This window comes from Callithrix jacchus, chromosome 7 (assembly GCF_049354715.1).
Source record: "Callithrix jacchus isolate 240 chromosome 7, calJac240_pri, whole genome shotgun sequence".
Lineage (NCBI taxonomy): Eukaryota > Metazoa > Chordata > Mammalia > Primates > Cebidae > Callithrix > Callithrix jacchus.
The window spans coordinates 65721353-65740762 of NC_133508.1; the positions used below are offsets into that span (position 1 = coordinate 65721353).

General features: G+C 38.5%; 1 protein-coding gene across 50 annotated transcripts in view; it reads left to right on the forward strand.

The window, feature by feature from the left end:
• The window catches only part of EPB41 (erythrocyte membrane protein band 4.1), a 221656-nt gene that overhangs the window by 171159 nt on the left and 31087 nt on the right, over positions 1 to 19410 (forward strand). For 8 of the 50 annotated variants that reach the window (XM_054259055.2, XM_078330956.1, XM_078330963.1 and 5 more), the window contains one exon: positions 163 to 3880. The exons of the other annotated variants lie outside the window; for them this stretch is intronic. In XM_054259055.2, coding sequence (XP_054115030.2) covers positions 163 to 291 — 129 coding nt within the window. In that variant the 3' untranslated portion in view covers positions 292 to 3880. Of the gene's footprint in view, positions 1 to 162; positions 3881 to 19410 lie in introns of those variants that run through there. 50 annotated transcript variants of the gene reach the window in all.

Sequence of the window (19410 nt, forward strand, 5' to 3'; positions counted from 1 at the left end):
TGGTTGAAAAGCTGCATGAAGATATAAATACATATTCAGAGAGAAAATGAATTTAATTATACCCTATTCTTTTTATGTTGTCTTTCTTCTCCCCCTTTATTTTCTTTCAAAAATCATTGTAATTTTGCATCCTTTCTTTTCCTTTGTTTTTTTGCTGACCAGTCCCCTGGCTACTTTCTCCCTGATACATATCACTTAGGGGTGTGCAAAGAACCAGTGTTGAACTTCCAAACTGATCAGAGAAGGCTAGCTCAACTGAGAGAACTTAGAGCCAAGTTTTTCCTTTCATAGATAACATCTGTCTTGACTATGGATAGCAGAATACAGAAATTGCAGAAGGAAGAAAAACTTCTCAATTGGACAATTGGGGGGAAAAAACTTTCCTTAAAAGTATCATTATTATTTATTTGTTTTGGTGAACCTTGGAGGCACATTATAAACTTTTATACTTTGTTTTTCTTTTGCAGTCTTTAAAAATGTGTAAGATTAAGATTTTTATTTCTTGAACAAAAACTAATTACTATACTGAATGAATTGTTGCCGTTTTTAAAGTCTATATGAAGAGATAAGAGGATTACTTTTTATATTCTACCACTCTATTTGTAATAAAAGTAACTTTTATGATGGCAAGAAGAATGCTTCATTATTGGCATTGCCCAATTAGTGATTGGCAGCACCAAAGTAATAGAAAATGACCTAAAATTAATATGTGAATATCCTCAAAGGAAGAATAAATAATATAACTAGGGGAAAGCCAGTGATTCCTTGAACTTTCAGTTCTAATGTTCATTCACTCATAAAGGTATCTATTGAGCACCCTACTATGTTACAGAAACTTTGCCAAGATAATTTGCCAAAATAAAGTAAAGCTAAAATAGTGTCTAAAAGATCTTTCCAAATCCTTTGCACATCCCCAAGTATCATTTTTGAGCACTTTCCATCTGTCATTTTGTTCATCTTATTCTGTCTTTCTTGATCTTCTACCGTGAAAGCAGACACAGGAACGTGCTCTGTTAGTACAGGATGAAGAGAAAATTAAAAGGCAAGAAAGATCCACTGAAAGAGCCTTGCCCCAGCAAGAAAATGAAGAAATTCTTCCCAAGGTTTCTATTCCAATCCCTGAGGATCACAAGTCTCTCAAAAAGTGCCACCTCTACTTTAGTACTTTTCCATCTCCTCGTATTCCTTTCATGATGTCTTTTCTTGTGGTCCTTGCGTTGGCTGTTTGGTGGTTGGTCTTTCTGTGATCAGAAAACAGGGTACTCATCTGAAATGTCAAGACCACTGATTGAACGTTTGTCCTTGGCTTCAACTGTGTTATTGCTGTATGATGCCCTCTGATCTTGATAGTTCACTGTCCTAGGGGAGCTCTTGTGATCATTTTTCTGTCGAATGTTACTCTTTGCAGAGTATGCATTGTGGGATACAAAGGAGTAGCAATGGACTGCCTAAAGCCAGCTTTTCTGCACTGAAGTTTAGTAAGTTTAAACAAATCAGAATTAAGCATATGGCAGGTTGGTAATCTTCCCAAAAGCTTTAACTCTTTTATCTTGCACGTTTACTGTTTACTATTGTTATGTCCTTCTATCCAATATTTCACACAAACCAAGATACTCTCTAGATATATTAGATTGAATATTTTCCTAAACCTCTATAGTAATTTGTTTGGCATGGGCTTCATAGTTTAAGAAAAAATTTCAACTTGCTAACCTTTCAGAAGCCTTAAAATGATAACGTCTTAATCTACAAATCCATAACCACTCCTTTTCTTAGGACATTAAACCAGTATATACAAAAGTCTTTTCTGGAAAAGGGCTTTTGACTCCTGTGGCCTTTTTATGAGTATTCTGAGCTGTGCAGAAACAGCCAACTTTATCCTGCCTGATATATAGAGGAGATCTTCAAAGATTACATGCCATCTTTTCACACAGAGAGTGTTGGTATGGTTTAAGGAAAATGGTGCTGGTGCCCCTTAGCCTCCAGGCAGGACTGAAATTCTCAGACTACTCTACCTATCTTTAAAAGTCCTGGAATACAGATTTACTCAAGATCCGTACATAAATCCTTCTCTGAATTAAGATACTGTGATACTTCTTTATGGCTTTACTAGTTATATAACTAGCAGCAGTATTTAGCTATTGCTAAGCCTAAAATATATATTGATATATTTTGTTTTCCTGATATACTTCAGACCTGTTTGTTCTTGCACTTGCGTTGAAATCAGTTGTTTTTAATCAATGGCTTTGTGATCTAAAGTTCTGTTGTGACAAGTATGTGTCCTCTGTTTGCATGTTGACTTATAAGATTTAACTGAAGTAAATATGAGTACTCTCTCTCTCTTCAGGACACAACTCACATGCCTAACCTGTTATTTTTTTTACCTAGATATTGATGAAACCTTGCATGTTGCTTGCTTTTTATGGCACTTGAATGTACCGATATGGATGATTTGATTAATGTCTCAAATATTTGTTTTGAAATCTGAGTTTATAGGGTTATCAGACTAAGATTATTATACTTTGTCTTACTTCTCAATGCTCTTCAGTTGATGAAACTTCTCAACAAGACTTTTTGTTTTTGAGAAGATGGCCTCTTAGAGCAAAAAAAGAACAGTAAAGACAAGAATCTTTTATCCTTCAACATCCACCAGTATTATTCTCTTGTCTCTGGAGACATGTAGAAATAATTATCTGGTATTTCCTGAAAACTGCTACTCTCATTATAGTCTTTCCCAAGAAATGGAAAAAGAAGCAAGGACCAGGTTAAAATTTAAAAGTTGTGTGTATATATCTTTTATGTCACAGGCTATGTCTATTTATAATATATATTTTGTAAATAAGCATATTTATTGATTCACTCATAATAAGAGAGACCTGAAAAATTACAAAACTGTACTCTATCTACCACAGAAAGTAATCATCGTAAGTACTCTCTGGGAAATAAAGATACAAGAGCTTTCCTTAATGAAATAACAAATGGAACTATAGAATTGGTTAGATTATTTTAAATCTTTTTTTAAGGAATTAAAAGGAAATAATCAGAACTTTATACTTTTATAACTGTTTCAGATTATAATTCCTGAATTTCCAGTTTTCATCCTTATGCACAGCTTTTTATTAATTATTATTGTGAACTTCACCCTGAATTTTGTTTCTCTTTGTATTAGAGTTATTCCAAGTCCATTAAAAGTCTAAGCTAATGATACTTTTTAGTTTTCTGAAATGCAGCAAGAGTCCTCGGAGATTTTTATTGACAAAGGAGAGGCCATTTCTTCTATCAATAGGGTAAAAATGATTAAGAGGAGAATGGCCAAGCCCTTGTATTGGACAAAGCTGACCAATGCAGGATCAAAAGATACCCATCACAGTTATCAGAGGAAAAATATTTGGTATTCTATCTTTGTATTACCTAAAGGTAATGTTGCCAATATTTGCAATATAAAGTGTAAATAGGCTGGGTGTGGTGACTCATGCCTGTAATCCTAGCACTTCGAGAGGTTTAGGCAGGCAGATCACCTGAGGTCAGGAGTTCGAGACCAGCCTGGGCAACATGGTGAAACCCCGCTTCTACTAAAAATACGAAAATTAGCTGGGCATGGTTGTGCACACCTGTAATCTCAGCTATTTGGGAGGCTGAGGCAGGAGGATCACTTGAACCTGGGAGGCAGAGGTTATAGTGAGCTGAGATCATGCCACTGTACTCCAGCCTGGGTGACAGAGTGAGATTTCATCTTTTAAAAAAAAAAAGCCTAAATAGTCTTGGTTTCCTTCCTTCATTTTCAGTACCAGAGACAGATCCTAATAGATATTGGCATTACCTGTTACCCTGTTTCAGCTTCTTAATGGCAAGTTGATAAATAAAAAATAATTTGGACTAAAGATATCTATACAGACTATCATAATATTTTGGATTTTTGCCTTGGCTTTGTTATTATTCATTTCTAGGGTGACTCTTAAGAGGTTCACTTAACTACTTGGCACCCAGATTTCCACCTAGTAATGTGGAGCCAAACCTACCTCATGACAATGAAGATGTAATAAGTTCCAGGAACCAGAGACCCTGGTTGTTATTCAATTCTTGGTATTTGGGGAGCTGGGAAGATGAAAATTTAAAAACACACAAACATACATTACCTTCTTTTTATTTTGAAAGTAAGTAAATAGCTGTGTTTATTTCCATCTACTCTTTATTGATATTTGACCAATCACTTTACTAAGATGTCTTTCCAAATTTATCCTTCTCTTAATAAATTCACTTTATCCAAATGGCATTATTAGAGTGGATCATACTTGAAAATAAACCAAGCATCTGTATTTTGGACCTATCTTTCAGCCAGTTTCTTTTATGCTAACCCTTGGAATATGAAGGAAATATTTTGCATGGATCAAATTTTCTACTTATTTACATCTTCGTTAAAAGTTTTGAAGAGAAAAATACTCTGTTGATTAAGATTAGACTGGGGCCAGGCACAGTGGCTCACACCTGTAATCTCAGCACTTTGGGAGGCCAAGGTGGGTGGATCACAAGGTTAGGAATTCAAGACCAGACTGGCCAATATGGTGAAACCCCATCTCCACTAAAAAATACAAAAATTAGCTGGGCAAGGTGGCTCATGCCTGTAATCCCAGCTACTTGGGAAGCAGAGGTAGGAGAATTGCTTGAACCAGGACCCGGGAGGCGGAGGTTGCAGTGAGCTGAGATTGAGCCACTGCACTCCAGCCTGTGCTACAGAGCAAGACTCCACTTCAAAAAAAAAAGGATTAGACTGGATATTATACATGGAATAGATTTCCAGTTGGCATCCTAGAACCTAGTACGTTTCTATTAAATATTATTGTAAATTTTACTCTGAAATTTCTTTGGGTATAAGCCAATTCACTTTCTCCTACTTTCCTAGGTTACTTCTATAATACTTCTTATAAATAAGCCTGTAATACTTCCTGTAGGTAAGCATATAGGACACTTGAGGCATTAGAGAATTAATTTAATTAATTTTAAGAAGGTATTATGGAGCAAAACTTACACGTGTACTTTACCCAGTGGTTATGTATTTACCAAAGGAAAACAGAAAGGGCAACATTAATATGAGACATGGTCTCGTTGTTGTTGTTGTTGTTTTGCCAAGGGTTTTGAATATAGTAAAGACATATAAAACTTTTCGACAGAGTTGCCTTCTCTTATATTCCTCTTCACAGAAATTATAAAATCCCAAACTATAGCATTCTCTACAGCTTTCAAAAAGACTATTATATTGTTTTTATTATACATAGAAACTTCACTTTTTTTCATATATTCAGATTAAACCTGTTTGTAATGTTGATATGTTGATACTAAAAACTGAGACAACTCCTTATTCTTATTCTGTTTTGCGTGGCATGTGGGATTACCATATCTGCTTCCTCTATACTTTAGTGGATAGTATTAATAGACCGCGCTCATTTCTGTTGCTGTTACTCCTCATGACTTAGTGTCTCCTTTTAGTGCAGCAGAATATGACGCATATTGGTACAGAGCTATGTAAGTGTACCTGAAATGGTTAAGAAGGTATGGTGTTAGAATTAGAAAACCATATAAAGTTAGGCTAGAGGAAGAGCAGTGGCTATGATCAACTCATTCATGGAGGATTCCATTTGGTAAACAAAATTCCTATCATCCTAGAACTTGAAAGACAAAGATAAAGTAGTTTATTCCCACAGATCAGAAATGCAGGCTAAGAGCTAAATAACTTTAATAATATTCTAACTAAATGTATAGATAACATTGTGGAGAAAATACACTTAGGAATTTTTTAATCTTTTGTGATTGAAATACTAGGCTGAGTTTAGTTTACACCTGTAATCCCAGCACTTTGGGAGGCCGAGGCAGGCAGATCACCTGAGGTCAGGAGTTTGAGACCAGCCTGGCTAACATGGTAAAACTCCATCTCTACTAAAAATACCAAAAAAAAATTAGCTGGGAGTGTTAGGATGCACCTGTAATCCCAGCTACTCAGGAGGCTAAGGCAGGAGAATCACTTGAACCTGGGAGGCAGAGGTTGCAGTGAGCTGAGATCGAGCCATTGCACTCCAGCCTGGGCGACATGGCAAGATTCCATCTCAGAAAAGCCAGGCGTGGTGTCAGGCATGTGTAATCCCAGCTACTTGGGAGGCTGAGCTGGGAGAATCACTTACACCCAGGAGGTGGAGGTTGTAGTGAGCTGAGATGGCGCCACCACACTCCAGCCTGGAAAACAGCAAGACTTTGTCTCAAAAAAAAAAAGAAATCCTAGAAGGCAGCAGTGTCTTCCCCTTTAACGTAGTCAGAATCCTGTTTGGGATAAATAATAGAATAAATCTGAGATTTGAAAGACTAAAAGGTAGGGGAAAACAGAGTTCCTACTGTCTTTTCTTGTCTCAAAATCAGCAAAGGCAAGTGAGCCTCTCGTTTTCTTATCTACTACCTCTTTAAAGAAAAGTCTTCATATTTATAAGATCCCATCTCAGTGAAACACATATAAAAAGATTTAAGGGCATAACATGGCCACCAGTCATTTTATTCATTCATTTTATTCATCACCCACCAGCAAAGCACTCTTATTATATTTTACAAGGATGCAAAGAGTCAGCATTATCCGAATTTTAGGGATTGGATGGGATCCTAATTCAACTCCTCTCTCTTCTGGTGCTTAACTCTTCTCTACAATATCATTTAGAGATTTGGAGGCCAGTCTTGCAGTCTTGTTGTTAATACATCTCTTTTATTTGTGTCTTTCTCCTCAAAATTGTTAGATTCTCAAAGGTAAGAGGCTCTTTAGACCAAGCACGGTGGCTCATTCCTGTAGTCCCAGCTACTGAAGAGGTTGAGGCAGGACTATTGCTTAAGCCAGGAACTCAAGGCTGCAGTGAGTCATGATCACACCACTGCTCTCCAGCCTGGGTGGCACAGCATGACCCTGTCTCTAAAAAAATTTAAAATAGTCTTGGCGTGGTGTCTCATGCCTGTAGTCCCAGCACTTTGGGAGGCTGAGGCAGGCAGATCAGGAGGTCAAGAGATCGAAACTTTCCTGCCCAACATGGTGAAACCTCATCTCTACTAAAAATACAAAAATTAGCTGGGCATGGTGGTGCGTACCTGTAGTCCCAACTACTCGGAAGGCTGAGGTACAACAAGAATTGCTTGAACCTGGGAGGTGGAGATTGCAGTGGGCTGTGATCACGCCACTGCACTCCCACCTGGTGACAGAGACTCCATCTCAAAAAAAGAAAAAGAAAAATAGACCTTGATTTTGCCAATCTATCACCTTTGTGTTCCAGCTACCATGTTGTCTTATATATAACAAATAATATTTGTTAAACTGAATTAAATGATTACTCACAGATGGCAACTTTTCACATAGAATCTGTTGTACTGGCAAGTAAATTTGTGCCATATGCCCAATCAGTATATGCAGGTAACCCAGAAAGCCCATATCCAGCCCAGAAGCCACTGCCTCTCGTTAATCCTGAAGTATGGTCCCTGGTTTATTCAAGGAAACTAGTATACCCCTATGGTAGGTGTCAGTTTCTATTGTTAATATCTTGTAACTTGGTTCAATTAAAAGGTCTTATCCAGCTGGCCTTGGTGGCACAAACCTGTAGTCCCAGCTGCTCAGGAGGCTGAGGCAGGAGGATCACTTGAGCCCAGGCACTCCAGTCCAGCCTGGGCAACATGGCAAGTCCCAATCTCAAACAAAAAAAAAAAGAAAGAAAAGAAAAGCTCTTGTGCATTTACCACAGGTAATAATCAGCTATTCTCACTCGAGAACATATTATTAAGAATAAGGTACACATCTGTATAAAAAAACTCATCTTGGATGAGTGTGATATCATAAAGGGAACATTTATATTTTCTAAAATACTTTGCAGAGAGCAATTTGATACTTTTTTTCTTGTGTTTTACATGATATAGAAACATCAACTATATCAAACACTTATGGGCTTTGATATATTTGGAGCATCAGGAATAGAAAGTTTTTCTGTAAAGTGCCAAATAATAAATATTTTAGGCTTTGTAGGCTACATGGTCTGTCACAACCACTCAGGTTTGCCATTGTAGAGTGAAAGTAGCATAGGTAACACATAAAATGAATGACTTGTGATCATGTTCCAATCAAACTTTATGGACACTGAAATTTAAATTTCATATAATCTTACATGCTACTAAAGATTATTCTATTAGTTTCCTAACCATTTTAAAATACAAAACCATTCTTAGCTCATGGCCATACAAAAATAAGGAGAGGGTGGCTGGGTGCAGTGGCTTATACCTGTAATTCCAACACTTTTGGAAACCAAGGTGGAAGATCATTTAAGGTCAGGAGTTTGAGACCAGCTTGGCCAACGTGGTGAAACACCACCTCTACTAAAATTACAAAAATTATTAACTTCCAGTTTAATTGAATCATTAAAAAATTAATAATAAAATAAAAATACAAAAATTAGCCAGATATGGTGGTGCACACCTATAATCCCAGCTACTCAGGAGACTGAGGCAAGAGAATCACCTGAATCTGGGAGGCAGATGTTGCAGTGAGCCAAAGTTGTGCCACTGCACTCCAGCCTGGGTGAAACAGTAAGATTCTGTCTCAAAAAAAAAAAAAAGGAGAGGGTGAGATTTGGCCTGCTAGTTATAGTTTGCAAACCCGATACAGAACAGAAAAGTGGTTAATTACTTTTGCTGCCTTTATACTGTTTTGGAGAGTTGTAGTTAGAATCTTAGCATCTTCATTCAATGTCAAAGTATTTTTGTCTTGTTTATTATTAGAAATGGAAAACAAAAGATGAGACGTTCATTTCTATTTATCAAGCAGTCAAGGTACACCTGAACTGTAATCTATGTACTACTGGGCATGGTGGTTCATGCCTATAGTTCCAGCATTTTGGGAGGCTGAGGCAGGAGGATCGTTTGAGGCCAGGAGGATCACTTAGGTCCTGGACTTCAAGACCCATTGCTGCCAAAAAACATTAGCCAGGCATGATGGCATGCCTGTAGTTCCAGCTACATGGGAGCCTGAGGTAAGAAAATCATTTGAACCCAGGAGTTTGAGGTTGCACTGCGCTGTAATCATGCCACTGCACTCCACCCTGAGCAAGAGCAAGACCCTGTCTCTATGAAAATCATAATAATAAAAATAAAATATGGACCGTAACCACCACAGCACCCCATTTCTGCCAGTTCTCCAAATTGCACTGTGTTAAGTGTGATCTTATATTCAGTGATGGTGCTAGAGATCCCTTTCATTCGGTATGTATTTTAAGTATCTGCCTCCATTTCCTCCTAAGGATCGCTCAGGCTAACCACCCTCCTTAGCTTCCCAAAGTGCTGGGATTATAGGTGTGAGCCACTTTCTTTATTCCCCTTGAGGAATAAAGAAACCACAATTCCCAAATTCACTGTCTCTTTAGCCAAGTTTTAAAGATATGTAATGAACATGGTAAAGAAAGTAAAACGATTTTTTTTTTTAAGATGGGGTTTCACCAAGTTGATCAGGCTGGTCTTGAACTCCCAACCTCAGGTGATCTGCCTGCCTTGGCCTCCAGAGTGCTTGGATTACAGGCATGAGCCACCACGCCCAGCCACGATTTTTTTTTTTTTTTTTTGAGACCAAGTTTCACTCTCGTTGCCCAGGCTGGAGTGCAATGCCATGATCTTGGCTCACTGCAACCTCTGCCTCCTAGGTTAAAGCAATTCTCCTGCTTCAGCCTTCAGAGTAGCTGGGATTACAGGTGCTCACCACCATGCTTGGCTAAGTTTTTGAATTTTTAGTAGAGACAGGGTTTCACTATGTTGGCCAGTCTGGTCTTGAACTCCTTACCTCAGATGATCCACCTGCCTCGGCCTCCCAAAGTGCTGGGATTATAGGCATGAACCACCTCCCCCAGCCAGTAAAATGATTTTTACTCTGAGTTTTTGGTATACTTTAGTGTTTTAAGCACTAGTATAAATTTAAAATTGGATATCTGATAAACATTTTATAAGGGTCCTTCTTTCTAGTTACTTTTCCCTTGTTGTTGTTGCTTTTTTGAAACAGAGTCTTGCTTCGTCACCCAAGCTGGAGAGCAGTTACACAGTCTCTGCTCATGACAACCTCCACCTTCCAGGTTCAAGTGATTTTCCTGCCTCAGCCTCCCAAAGTGCTGGGATTACAGGCAAGAGCCACCTCGTCCAACAAGAAATCTATGTTGAAAGTAATAATTAGTGGCCAGGCAAGGTGACTCGTTCCTGTAATATCAGCACTTTGAGACCCTGAGGCAGGAGGATCACCTGATGTCAGGAGTTTGAGACCAGCCTGGTCAACATGGGGAAACCCCATATCTACTAAAAGTACAAAAAATTAGCCAGGCATGATTGCATGGGCCTGTAGTTCCAGCTACTTGGGAGGCTGAGGCAGGAGAATTGCTTGAACCTGAGTGGCAGAGGTTGCAGTTAGCCAAGATAGTGCCATTGTACTCCAGCCTGGGTGATGAGCAAAACTCCATCTTAAAAAAAAAAACAAACAAAAATAAAGAAAAAAAGATTTATCTGAGGAAATTTTCCCAATTCAGTCTATTTGGGCAGTATTTACCAATAAGTCAGAATAAAATAAATCGACACTTCTTTTGGAGTGTCTTTGTTCCCTATATGACATGGTTGTATTCTGAAGAATTCCTTGATCTATAGTTAGCTTGGGGAGGCATTTTCTTTCTTTTATTCTTTATTTTTTTTTTGAGAGGGGTCTCACTCTGTGGCCCAGGCCGAAGTACAGTGGCATGATCCCAGCTCACTCCAACTTCCACCTTCCTGGTTCAAGCGATTCTCCTGCCTCAGTCTCCCAAGTAGCTGGGATTACAGGCACAAACCACCATGCTCGGCTAATTTTTGTATTTTTAGTAAAGACAGGGTTTCACCATTTTGGCCAAGCTGGTCTTGAACTCTGGACCTCGAGTGATGTGCCCACCTCGGCCTCCCAAAGTGCTGGGATTACAGGCATGAGGCGCTCTGCTCAGTCCCCTTTTTTCTTTTTTTCAAATAGTGTCTTGCTCTGTCATCCAGGCTGGAGTGCAGCGGCTCTATCACAGCTCACTGAAGCCTCGACCTTCTGGCCTCAAGCAGTCCTCCCACCTCAGCCTCCCGAGTTGCTGGGACCTCAGGTCTGTGGCTAAGAGATGGGGTTTCACCATGTTGCCCAGGCAGGTCTCAAACTCCTGAGCTCAGGCAATCCACCCTCCTCAGACTCTGAAAGTGCTGGAATTACGGGTTGTGAGCCACTGAGCCTGGTTTTGACAAGGTGCTTTCTAATAAATCTTAAGCACATGTTTCTTTCAATTCCCTTGTTCAGGATCCTTTCGCTCTGATACTTGGCTGAATAAATAAATTATTTATTAACAATTTAGCATGATATTTAAGCCTAAGAAATCTTCAGTTCCTTTGGGACATTTTCTTTGATATTTTTCTTACATTATTTGCTCTGTTTATGTGTAAACTTATGAATAAATCTTACTTATTGCAAATGTGATTCTGATTGCTACTGATCATTAAGGAAGTAGAAGTCAATAGTGCTGTCATAGGTCTACTACTGAAAAAATTACAGTGAACATGTGTCTCAGCTGATCAGCAAGAGACAGCTATGAGCTAGACTTTCGTTTTTCCTTACATTCACTCTTCTCTGTGGTCCAATTGTTGCTTAGTCCTAAGACGGAGACAACCTGCTAGTGCATTCAGTTCTCAGAATATTGTTTTAAATCAGTGTTGAACTAATTTGACTATGCCAGGTTTTAAAAGTAATTTTTTTCTGACCAATTTAATTAGTCACTACAACAGATGTAGTTGTCACATCTGTTAGGAACATTTTAGTATGATGAATTTGTTTTTTATGGGCTTTTTAAAAGTACTGTACAAATTCATAGTTATTAACTCTCCAGTATTGCTACTCTAATCTTATTGAAGAGTGAAAAATTGTGTGGGTGTGGGTGCCTGGGTGTAAGGAGAGCTTACTTCTGTGATATGCAATCAGTCAACAGAAGGTATATCACTTTTATCTCTTACTTCACCTTACCTTAACTCTCACAGCTCTAGATTTTATTGTATTATCCAGGTGATTATTTAAAACTAACACTTCACATTTTAGAGTGGTCTATTTACTAGCTCAAAGCATGTACCTTGTGATCTAAGTAAAATAACTTTGTAGTATTTTTCCAAAGCAGTGTTTATTTTATGAGTTTGTTAAAAATGCTAACACAGAAAGCCATGTTCACTATTAAATGATTTTTCAAAAAGATAAAACATAGCTAGTTAATATTCAGTAATAGTTTTCTATAATAATTTTTGTCTGTTGCATTGGTTCTTTAGAATCAAGGTAACTATTTCTTGGGTTTTTTGTTTTGTTTTGTTTTTGAGACAGTGTCTCACTCTGAAACTGAGGCTGGAATGCAGTGGCACAATCTCGGCTTACAACAACCTCCACCTCCCAAGTTCAAGCTATTCTCGTGCCTCAGTCTCCTGAGTAGCTGGGATTACAGGCACCTGCCACCACGCCTGGCTAATTTTGTATTTTTAGTAGAGATGGGGTTTCACCATGTTGCCCAAGCTGGTATCAACCCCCTGACCTGAAATGATCCGCCCACTTCAGCCTCCCAAAGTGCTGAGATTACAGGCGTGAGCCTCTGCACCCAGCCTCAAGGTAACTGTTTTCTAGATACATTTTTTAAAAATGCTTATTATGACTTTAATCAATTTTTAGAACTGAGACTTCTGTGAAATCCTGCCAAACAAATTTAATTTTGTTCCATTCTAACTGTTTAGAGTTTTTGTACTGGCCATAGCTCCTTTATCTTCATCCCTCCACCCCTACCCTTCATAGTGTAATGAAATAAAACTGATCACCAAAGGCGTATGGTCTCTTAGACTTGCTTAGTATAACATGTAATATTTGCCCAAGCACTTTGACTTCTGTAGATCTATTCAGATTTGAGAACAATCATTTGATCTTTGGAGTCCTTGCTGGTGAGTGCAGTGTAAAGGCAAAATTTTCTATTACTTAATAGTTAAAATTTTGCATCCGGCATGGATTTTGAGGCTGTTTGCTTTTACATTCAACTATTCTGGGGATAATCTAATAACAGCACTGTTTAGGAAATTATAAAAACAATGTTTGATGGATAATTATCATTGACTAATTTCATTTGCTATTCTTTGGAGAGGCTGCATTGTGGAATTATTTTCCTATCATAAGCAATTTTATCAACTCTAGTAAAGGCCCACATCTTCCAGAATAAGCCCCTTTATCCAGATTTTATACAAATGTAATCTTTGCATACCAGAGAATAGCAATAGACTGTGAAAATGACTCTGAGTTTCATGGAGAAGCTAGTGAGCTCTATAAGGATATATTTCAAGTTAGAGACTAATAGCACACAACCTTTAAAAAAAAAAAAAGATGAGGAAGGGTACATCCAATAGAGAAAAATTAGAATGAAGAGAAATGTGTTGCATGATAAAGAATGACACACTAGGCTCACGCCTGTAATCCCAGCACTTTAGGAGTACCAGGCGGGCAGATCACCAGATCAGGAATTCAAGACCAGCCTGACCAACATGGTGAAACTCCATCTCTACTAAAAATACAAAAATTAGCTGAGTGTGGTGGCGTGTGCCTGTAATCCCAGCTACTTGGGAGGCTAAGGCAGGAGAATCTCTTGAACCTGGGAGGCGGGGATTTTAGTAAGCTGAGATTGTGCCACTGCACTCCAGCCTGCGTGACAGAGCGAGACTCGGTCTCAAAAAAAAAACACTAGAGGAAAGGTGAAATTTAACATCACCTTTTGCTAACTCATGGTTACTCTGTTGTTAGTTTATCCCCACCTTGAGTGTTTGTGATTCTATTGTCCTTTTTTAAACTTCCAAGTGGCCTGAGTTTGCCACTGAAACTACATAAAACTATTGTTTATCAAGCTTTTGGGGGTGGGAACCAGGGGATGTTTCTCTTTTCAGTAATTATTGTTCTTCTGTCTCATTTGTTTCCTTTTTTGGCTGAAGAATGGGCTTCTACTGCTTGACTTGTCATCTTTATGTGCTGTTTACACATGGCTTTTGCAAAAGAAGCCATTGCCATATCTGATTTATCATTTATTGCAAGTGCCCATTTAAAAGCATTTGTTTTAACTTAAAAAAATTGCTTTAATCATCAGGCTAATGTTCCTACTGATTATTGTACAACCTAGGGAAATACCGATATAATTTTTCAAAATAAGAAATTACAAATATTTATATTAATGTATAAAGACATATGTTTTGCTCTTAAGAGGTTTTCCCCTAGGCACTTAAAGCCATTCTTTGCTGAGACTTAACCTTGTCCTGTTTTGTTAAAGAGAAGAATATAGAAACAAGCACTCGCAATTAACTGATTTTATCAGGATTGAATTCGACATTTTTTAGTTTGCATGTTGCAGACCGTCTGGGGGTGTTACTTAAATACATTGCTGATAACTTAAGTGACTATAATATTTATTGTTTACTTTAGTTAAGAACCAGGAGCTGGACTCTTCTGCTGGGTATCTTCCTTCTGTGCTTAGCAAGATAACCTCGATTCCTGCTGGTTCTGTGGGCATTTGTACTGCAAAACATTTCTTACTGGGTTTGCAAAGCAAGGGTAATGTGCTCTGTGGGTATATGTGTGTCTGTGCACCCCTCACCCCTATTTCCACTGCCATCTCTCTTCACTTTTTTTACTTATCAAAACTTATTTTTCTCAGTCTATCTAAATCTTATTAAAACGTTTAATGAATCCCTTTTCCCAGACATATAAAAACAGTAATAACAGGTTTATGTATTAAAATTTCCTCAGATATTTTCATTTCAGCAAGCCACAAAGTCATTACACAGATGATGGTGACTGATTACAATATTGGTCATATCATTAAGCAGTACTTACTTACAAGGCCAGCCTTAAGTCTCATTTTACTTGACAGAATGGCAAAATAAAATGAATGTGAAAAACAATGGTATAGTTTAATAGATGTAGTAGATTGGGATTACATTGTGTAAAGTGACTGCAGAAGTATATGCTAAATCTCAGACTCTCTTTTTGAGGAAAAGTTAGTCATTTCAAAAAGCAAATGTGTGGGTAAAAGCAATATAAAAAGATAAGTTTTGAGGCTTAGAAACAGTAATAAATCTCTGACATTTTAAAATGGTTGCAAATTGTGTGACTAATCAGAAATATTCTATTTTCTTTTTTAACAGACAGTATGTATCCCAAAACTATCCATTATAAACGACCTGTCTGCTGTTCTTCCTGAGGATCTTGGTTCAGGAATATCTATGAAATATCCTCATAGTGTGCCTATTTTAATTCTTCTGTCACAATTTCTTTCTTGAAAGTTATGATGTTCTCTAAAATATAATGAGGACCTGTTTGAGAACTTGCTAATAAAAGCTGAAAGGAAGCCCAATTTTAGTTAAATCCATAGGCTTAGCCCGCTTCAGGTGTTCAAGAAACGCCATGTAGGGACTTCGTGTTTTTATTGCTTTAGTTCATGTTTCCTTACAAAAAGTAATATTTTAAGGAATGTAAATCATTCTGTATATGAATTATGATAGTATCAATCTATAGTGTATAGTACTAACCTAAAATTATTGTTTAGCTCAGTGTGAGGGATACTTTGACCTTTAATATTTTATATTCCCATTGCTATCATGATCATGACTTTGGCAAGAGAGTGATAATTTCCTTTGAGTATCTTCACTATTTCAGAGGTAGCTACCTAAGAAAAATGTTTACTAAGGAATTAAATCACAGATAACCACTTTTCTTTTCTTTCTTTGTTTTTCTTTTTTTTTTAGTCTCGCTCTGTCTCCTAGGCTAGAGTGCAGTGGCTTGATCTTGGCTCCCTGCAACCTCTGCCTCCAGGTTAAAGCAATTCTCCTGCCTCAGCCTTCCAAGTAGCTGAGATTACAGGCACTCGCCACCATACCCGACTGTTTTTTTATATTTTTAGTAGAGACAGGATTTCACCATGTTGGCCAGGCTGGTTTCCAACTGCTGACATCAAATGATCTGCCCACCTTGTGCTCCCAAAGTCCTAGGATTACAGGCGTTAGCCACCTCGCCTGGCCAACAATCACATTTTAAATCGCGTTCCTGATAATATCCCTGCTACCTCTAAAGCAGAAAATATTGAAATATAATGAAGCTACAACTTAAATATGAACTATTTCTTTTCCATCAGATATACAGATATTTTAAATTCATCATCATTGACTTTGACTTTTTTTTTTTTTTGAGACAGAGTCTTGCTGTCCCAGGTGCCAGGCTGGAGTGCAGTGGTGCAATCTCAGCTCACTGCAACTTCTGCCTCCTGGGTTCAAGCAATTCTCCTGCCTCAGCCTCCCGAGTAGCTGGGACACCACCTGGTGCACGTCACCACGCCCAGCTAATTTTTGTATTTTAATAGAGACGGGGTTTCACCATGTTGGTCAGGATGGTCTCGATCTCATGACCTTGTGATCTGCCCACCTCGGCCTCCCAAAGTGCTGGGATTATAGCATGAGCCACTGCGCCTGGCCACCTTTTTATTTTTCACCCCAAGTTTCTAATCTCCACCTCCAATGCTCAAGTGATCCTCCCATCTCAGTCTCCTTGATAGCTGGGACTGTAGGCACATGCCACCACACCTGGCTAATTTTTCGTATTTTTGGTAGAGATGGGGTCTTGCCACATTGCCCAGGCTGGTCTCGAACTTCTGGACTCAAGTTAGCCACTCGCCTTGGCCTCCCAAAGTACTAGGATTATAGGCATGAACCATCTCGCCCAGCTGACTTTGAGTTTCAAAACCAACTGACTAAATTACCAAGGTTTAATATTATATTCCCCTTATAAAAGAGAACTTTTATGCTACGTACCAGTTACTAACATAATTCTTTCCTCTAACTACTTTTTTCTTTTAGAAACCTATTCAGGATTATTTTTTACTGTGTTTAAAAGACTTGGAAGATGTTAAAGATTTTTTAGCACTTTTTTCATAAATTCTTTACTAGACTCTTCAGGTTATAAAGATCATTTTACTACTGAAACCAGATACAAGAGCTTGCATAAGAAAGTAACTTTTTATTACAAAAGTAATACATACTCATTTTACAAAGGTTAGAAAATGGAGAAAAACCGGCCGGGTGTGGTGGCTCATGCCTGTAATCCCAGCACTCTGGGAGTCCAAGGTGGGCAAATCACAAGGTCAGGAGTTTGAGACCAGACTGGTCAACATGGTGAAACCCCCATCTCTATTAAAAAAATTTGCTGGATGTGGTGGCATGTGCCTGTAATCCCAGCTACTTGGGAGGTAGAAGCAGGAAAATTGCTTGAATCAGGGAGGTAGAGGTTGTAGTGAGCCAAGATTGCGCCACTGCACTTTACCCTGGGCAACAGAGCAAGACTTCATCTCAAAAAAAAACAAAAAAAAAAAAAATGAAAATAGAGGAAAACCCACAAAAAAAGATCATTTGCAATCCCATGCTTTTCATATATTTTATTTTAGTATATCTTAAGATCTTTTTCATGTGTATATTTACATTGGAAAATATATTTTCAAATGGATAAGAAATAAAGCATAACTCATTATCAAAAGGAGGATTTAGTCTTTGAATTATATAGAAAGATAAAATGAGGTCGGGCGTGGTGGCTCACGCCATGTAATCCCAGCACTTGGGGAGGCTGAGGTGGGTAGATCACGAGGTCAGGAGATCAAGACCATCCTGGCTAACATGGTGAAACCCCGTCTCTACTAAAAATGTAAAAAATTAGTTGAGCATGGTGGCACGTACCTGTAATCCCAGCTACTTGGGAGGCTGAGGCAGGAGAATCGCTTGAACCTGGAAGGTGGAGGTTGCAGTGAGCCGAGATCACGCCGCTGCACACCAGCCTGGGTGCCTGGGCAACAAAGCAAGACTCCATTTCAAAAAAAAAAAAAGATAAAATGAGACAATAACAAGGTGTTTTCTTCATTTTAATAGAGAAAGAAGTTGTTTTTCTATTGCCACTCAAAGGTAAAATTGGTCTGCACTTAAGTGGAGAGCAAGTGACTAAATGTGTGGGGGTAAAATTACTACACAGGTACTCTAGAAAATTTTCAGGATATATTTTCACTTTGATCTCCTAAAGGATAAGACACTCTTGTAAGCATAACTGTGGTTCTTTTGATAGTCTCTTCAAATATGTAAATCCTTACTTCAAAAATAACCTGAAAAGAAAAAGACTCCAGACTGCATTTAATGGCGTGGCAGCAAAATACCTATAAAACACCATATCTTGCTTTTTCCCCTCTCCTCCCCTCCTCTCCTGACTGAGTTTTGCTCTTGTTGCCCAGGCTGGAGTGCAATGGCATGACATCGGCTCACCACAACCTCTACCTCCTGGGTTCGAGCTATTCTCCTGCCTCAGCCTCCCAAAGTGCCTCCCAAGTAGATAGGATTACAAGCATCTGCCACCATGCCTGGCTAATTTTGTGTTTTTAGTAGAGACAGGATTTCTCCATGTTGGTCAGGCTGGTCTTAAACTCTGACCTCAGATGATCCACCTGCCTTGGATGATCCGCCTGCCTTGGCCTCCCAGAATGCTGGGATTATAAGCGTGCGCCACTGCACCTGGCCCATATCCTGCTTTTAATAATATCTGGAGTCCACAACTCAAAAAACATAATTTGTAACTCAAAGGCACATATATAATCAGGGTCTGATGATTCTGAGATATCATCCCTTTGCATAAATAATTTTAAAGAGAAAAACTTTAGAAAAAAAGTCTCTTTTTTTCTTGCCTAAAACAAAGAAAATACTGAATTATACTTAGCAGGAGCCATTGACTTTTTAAATGAAATTGAGAATCTTCAAATAATGTTTCTGTTCAATTAAATATTTATCTAATTTTTTTCTTTTTTTTTGCATATACCTTTGCAAATATCTAATTTTTTTTCATATTGAGGCCAACTAGATATCATTGCAGTACTTCATACAGGCAGCCAGTCTTTCTGTCATAGCATCTTTTTTTTTTTTTTTTTTGAGATGGAGTCTCCCTCCCATCATGCAGGCTGGAGTTTTTTTGAGATGGAGTCTCCCTCCCATCACGCAGGCTGGAGTGTCGTCGTGTGATCTCAGCTCACTGCAACCTCCACCTCCCAGGTTCAAGCGATTCTCCTGCATCCGCCTCCTGAGTAGCTGGGATTATAGGCATGTGCCACCACACTCAGTTTATTTTTGTATTTTTAGTAGAGGCGGGGTTTCACCATGTTGGCCAGGCTAATCTTGAACTCCTGACCTCAGGTGAGGAGTTCACCTCCACCTCAACCTCCCAAAGTGCTAGGATTACAGGCATCAGCCACTGGGCCTGGCCAGCATCTTTTTTCTTATAGATTCCCCATCAGTTCAGGT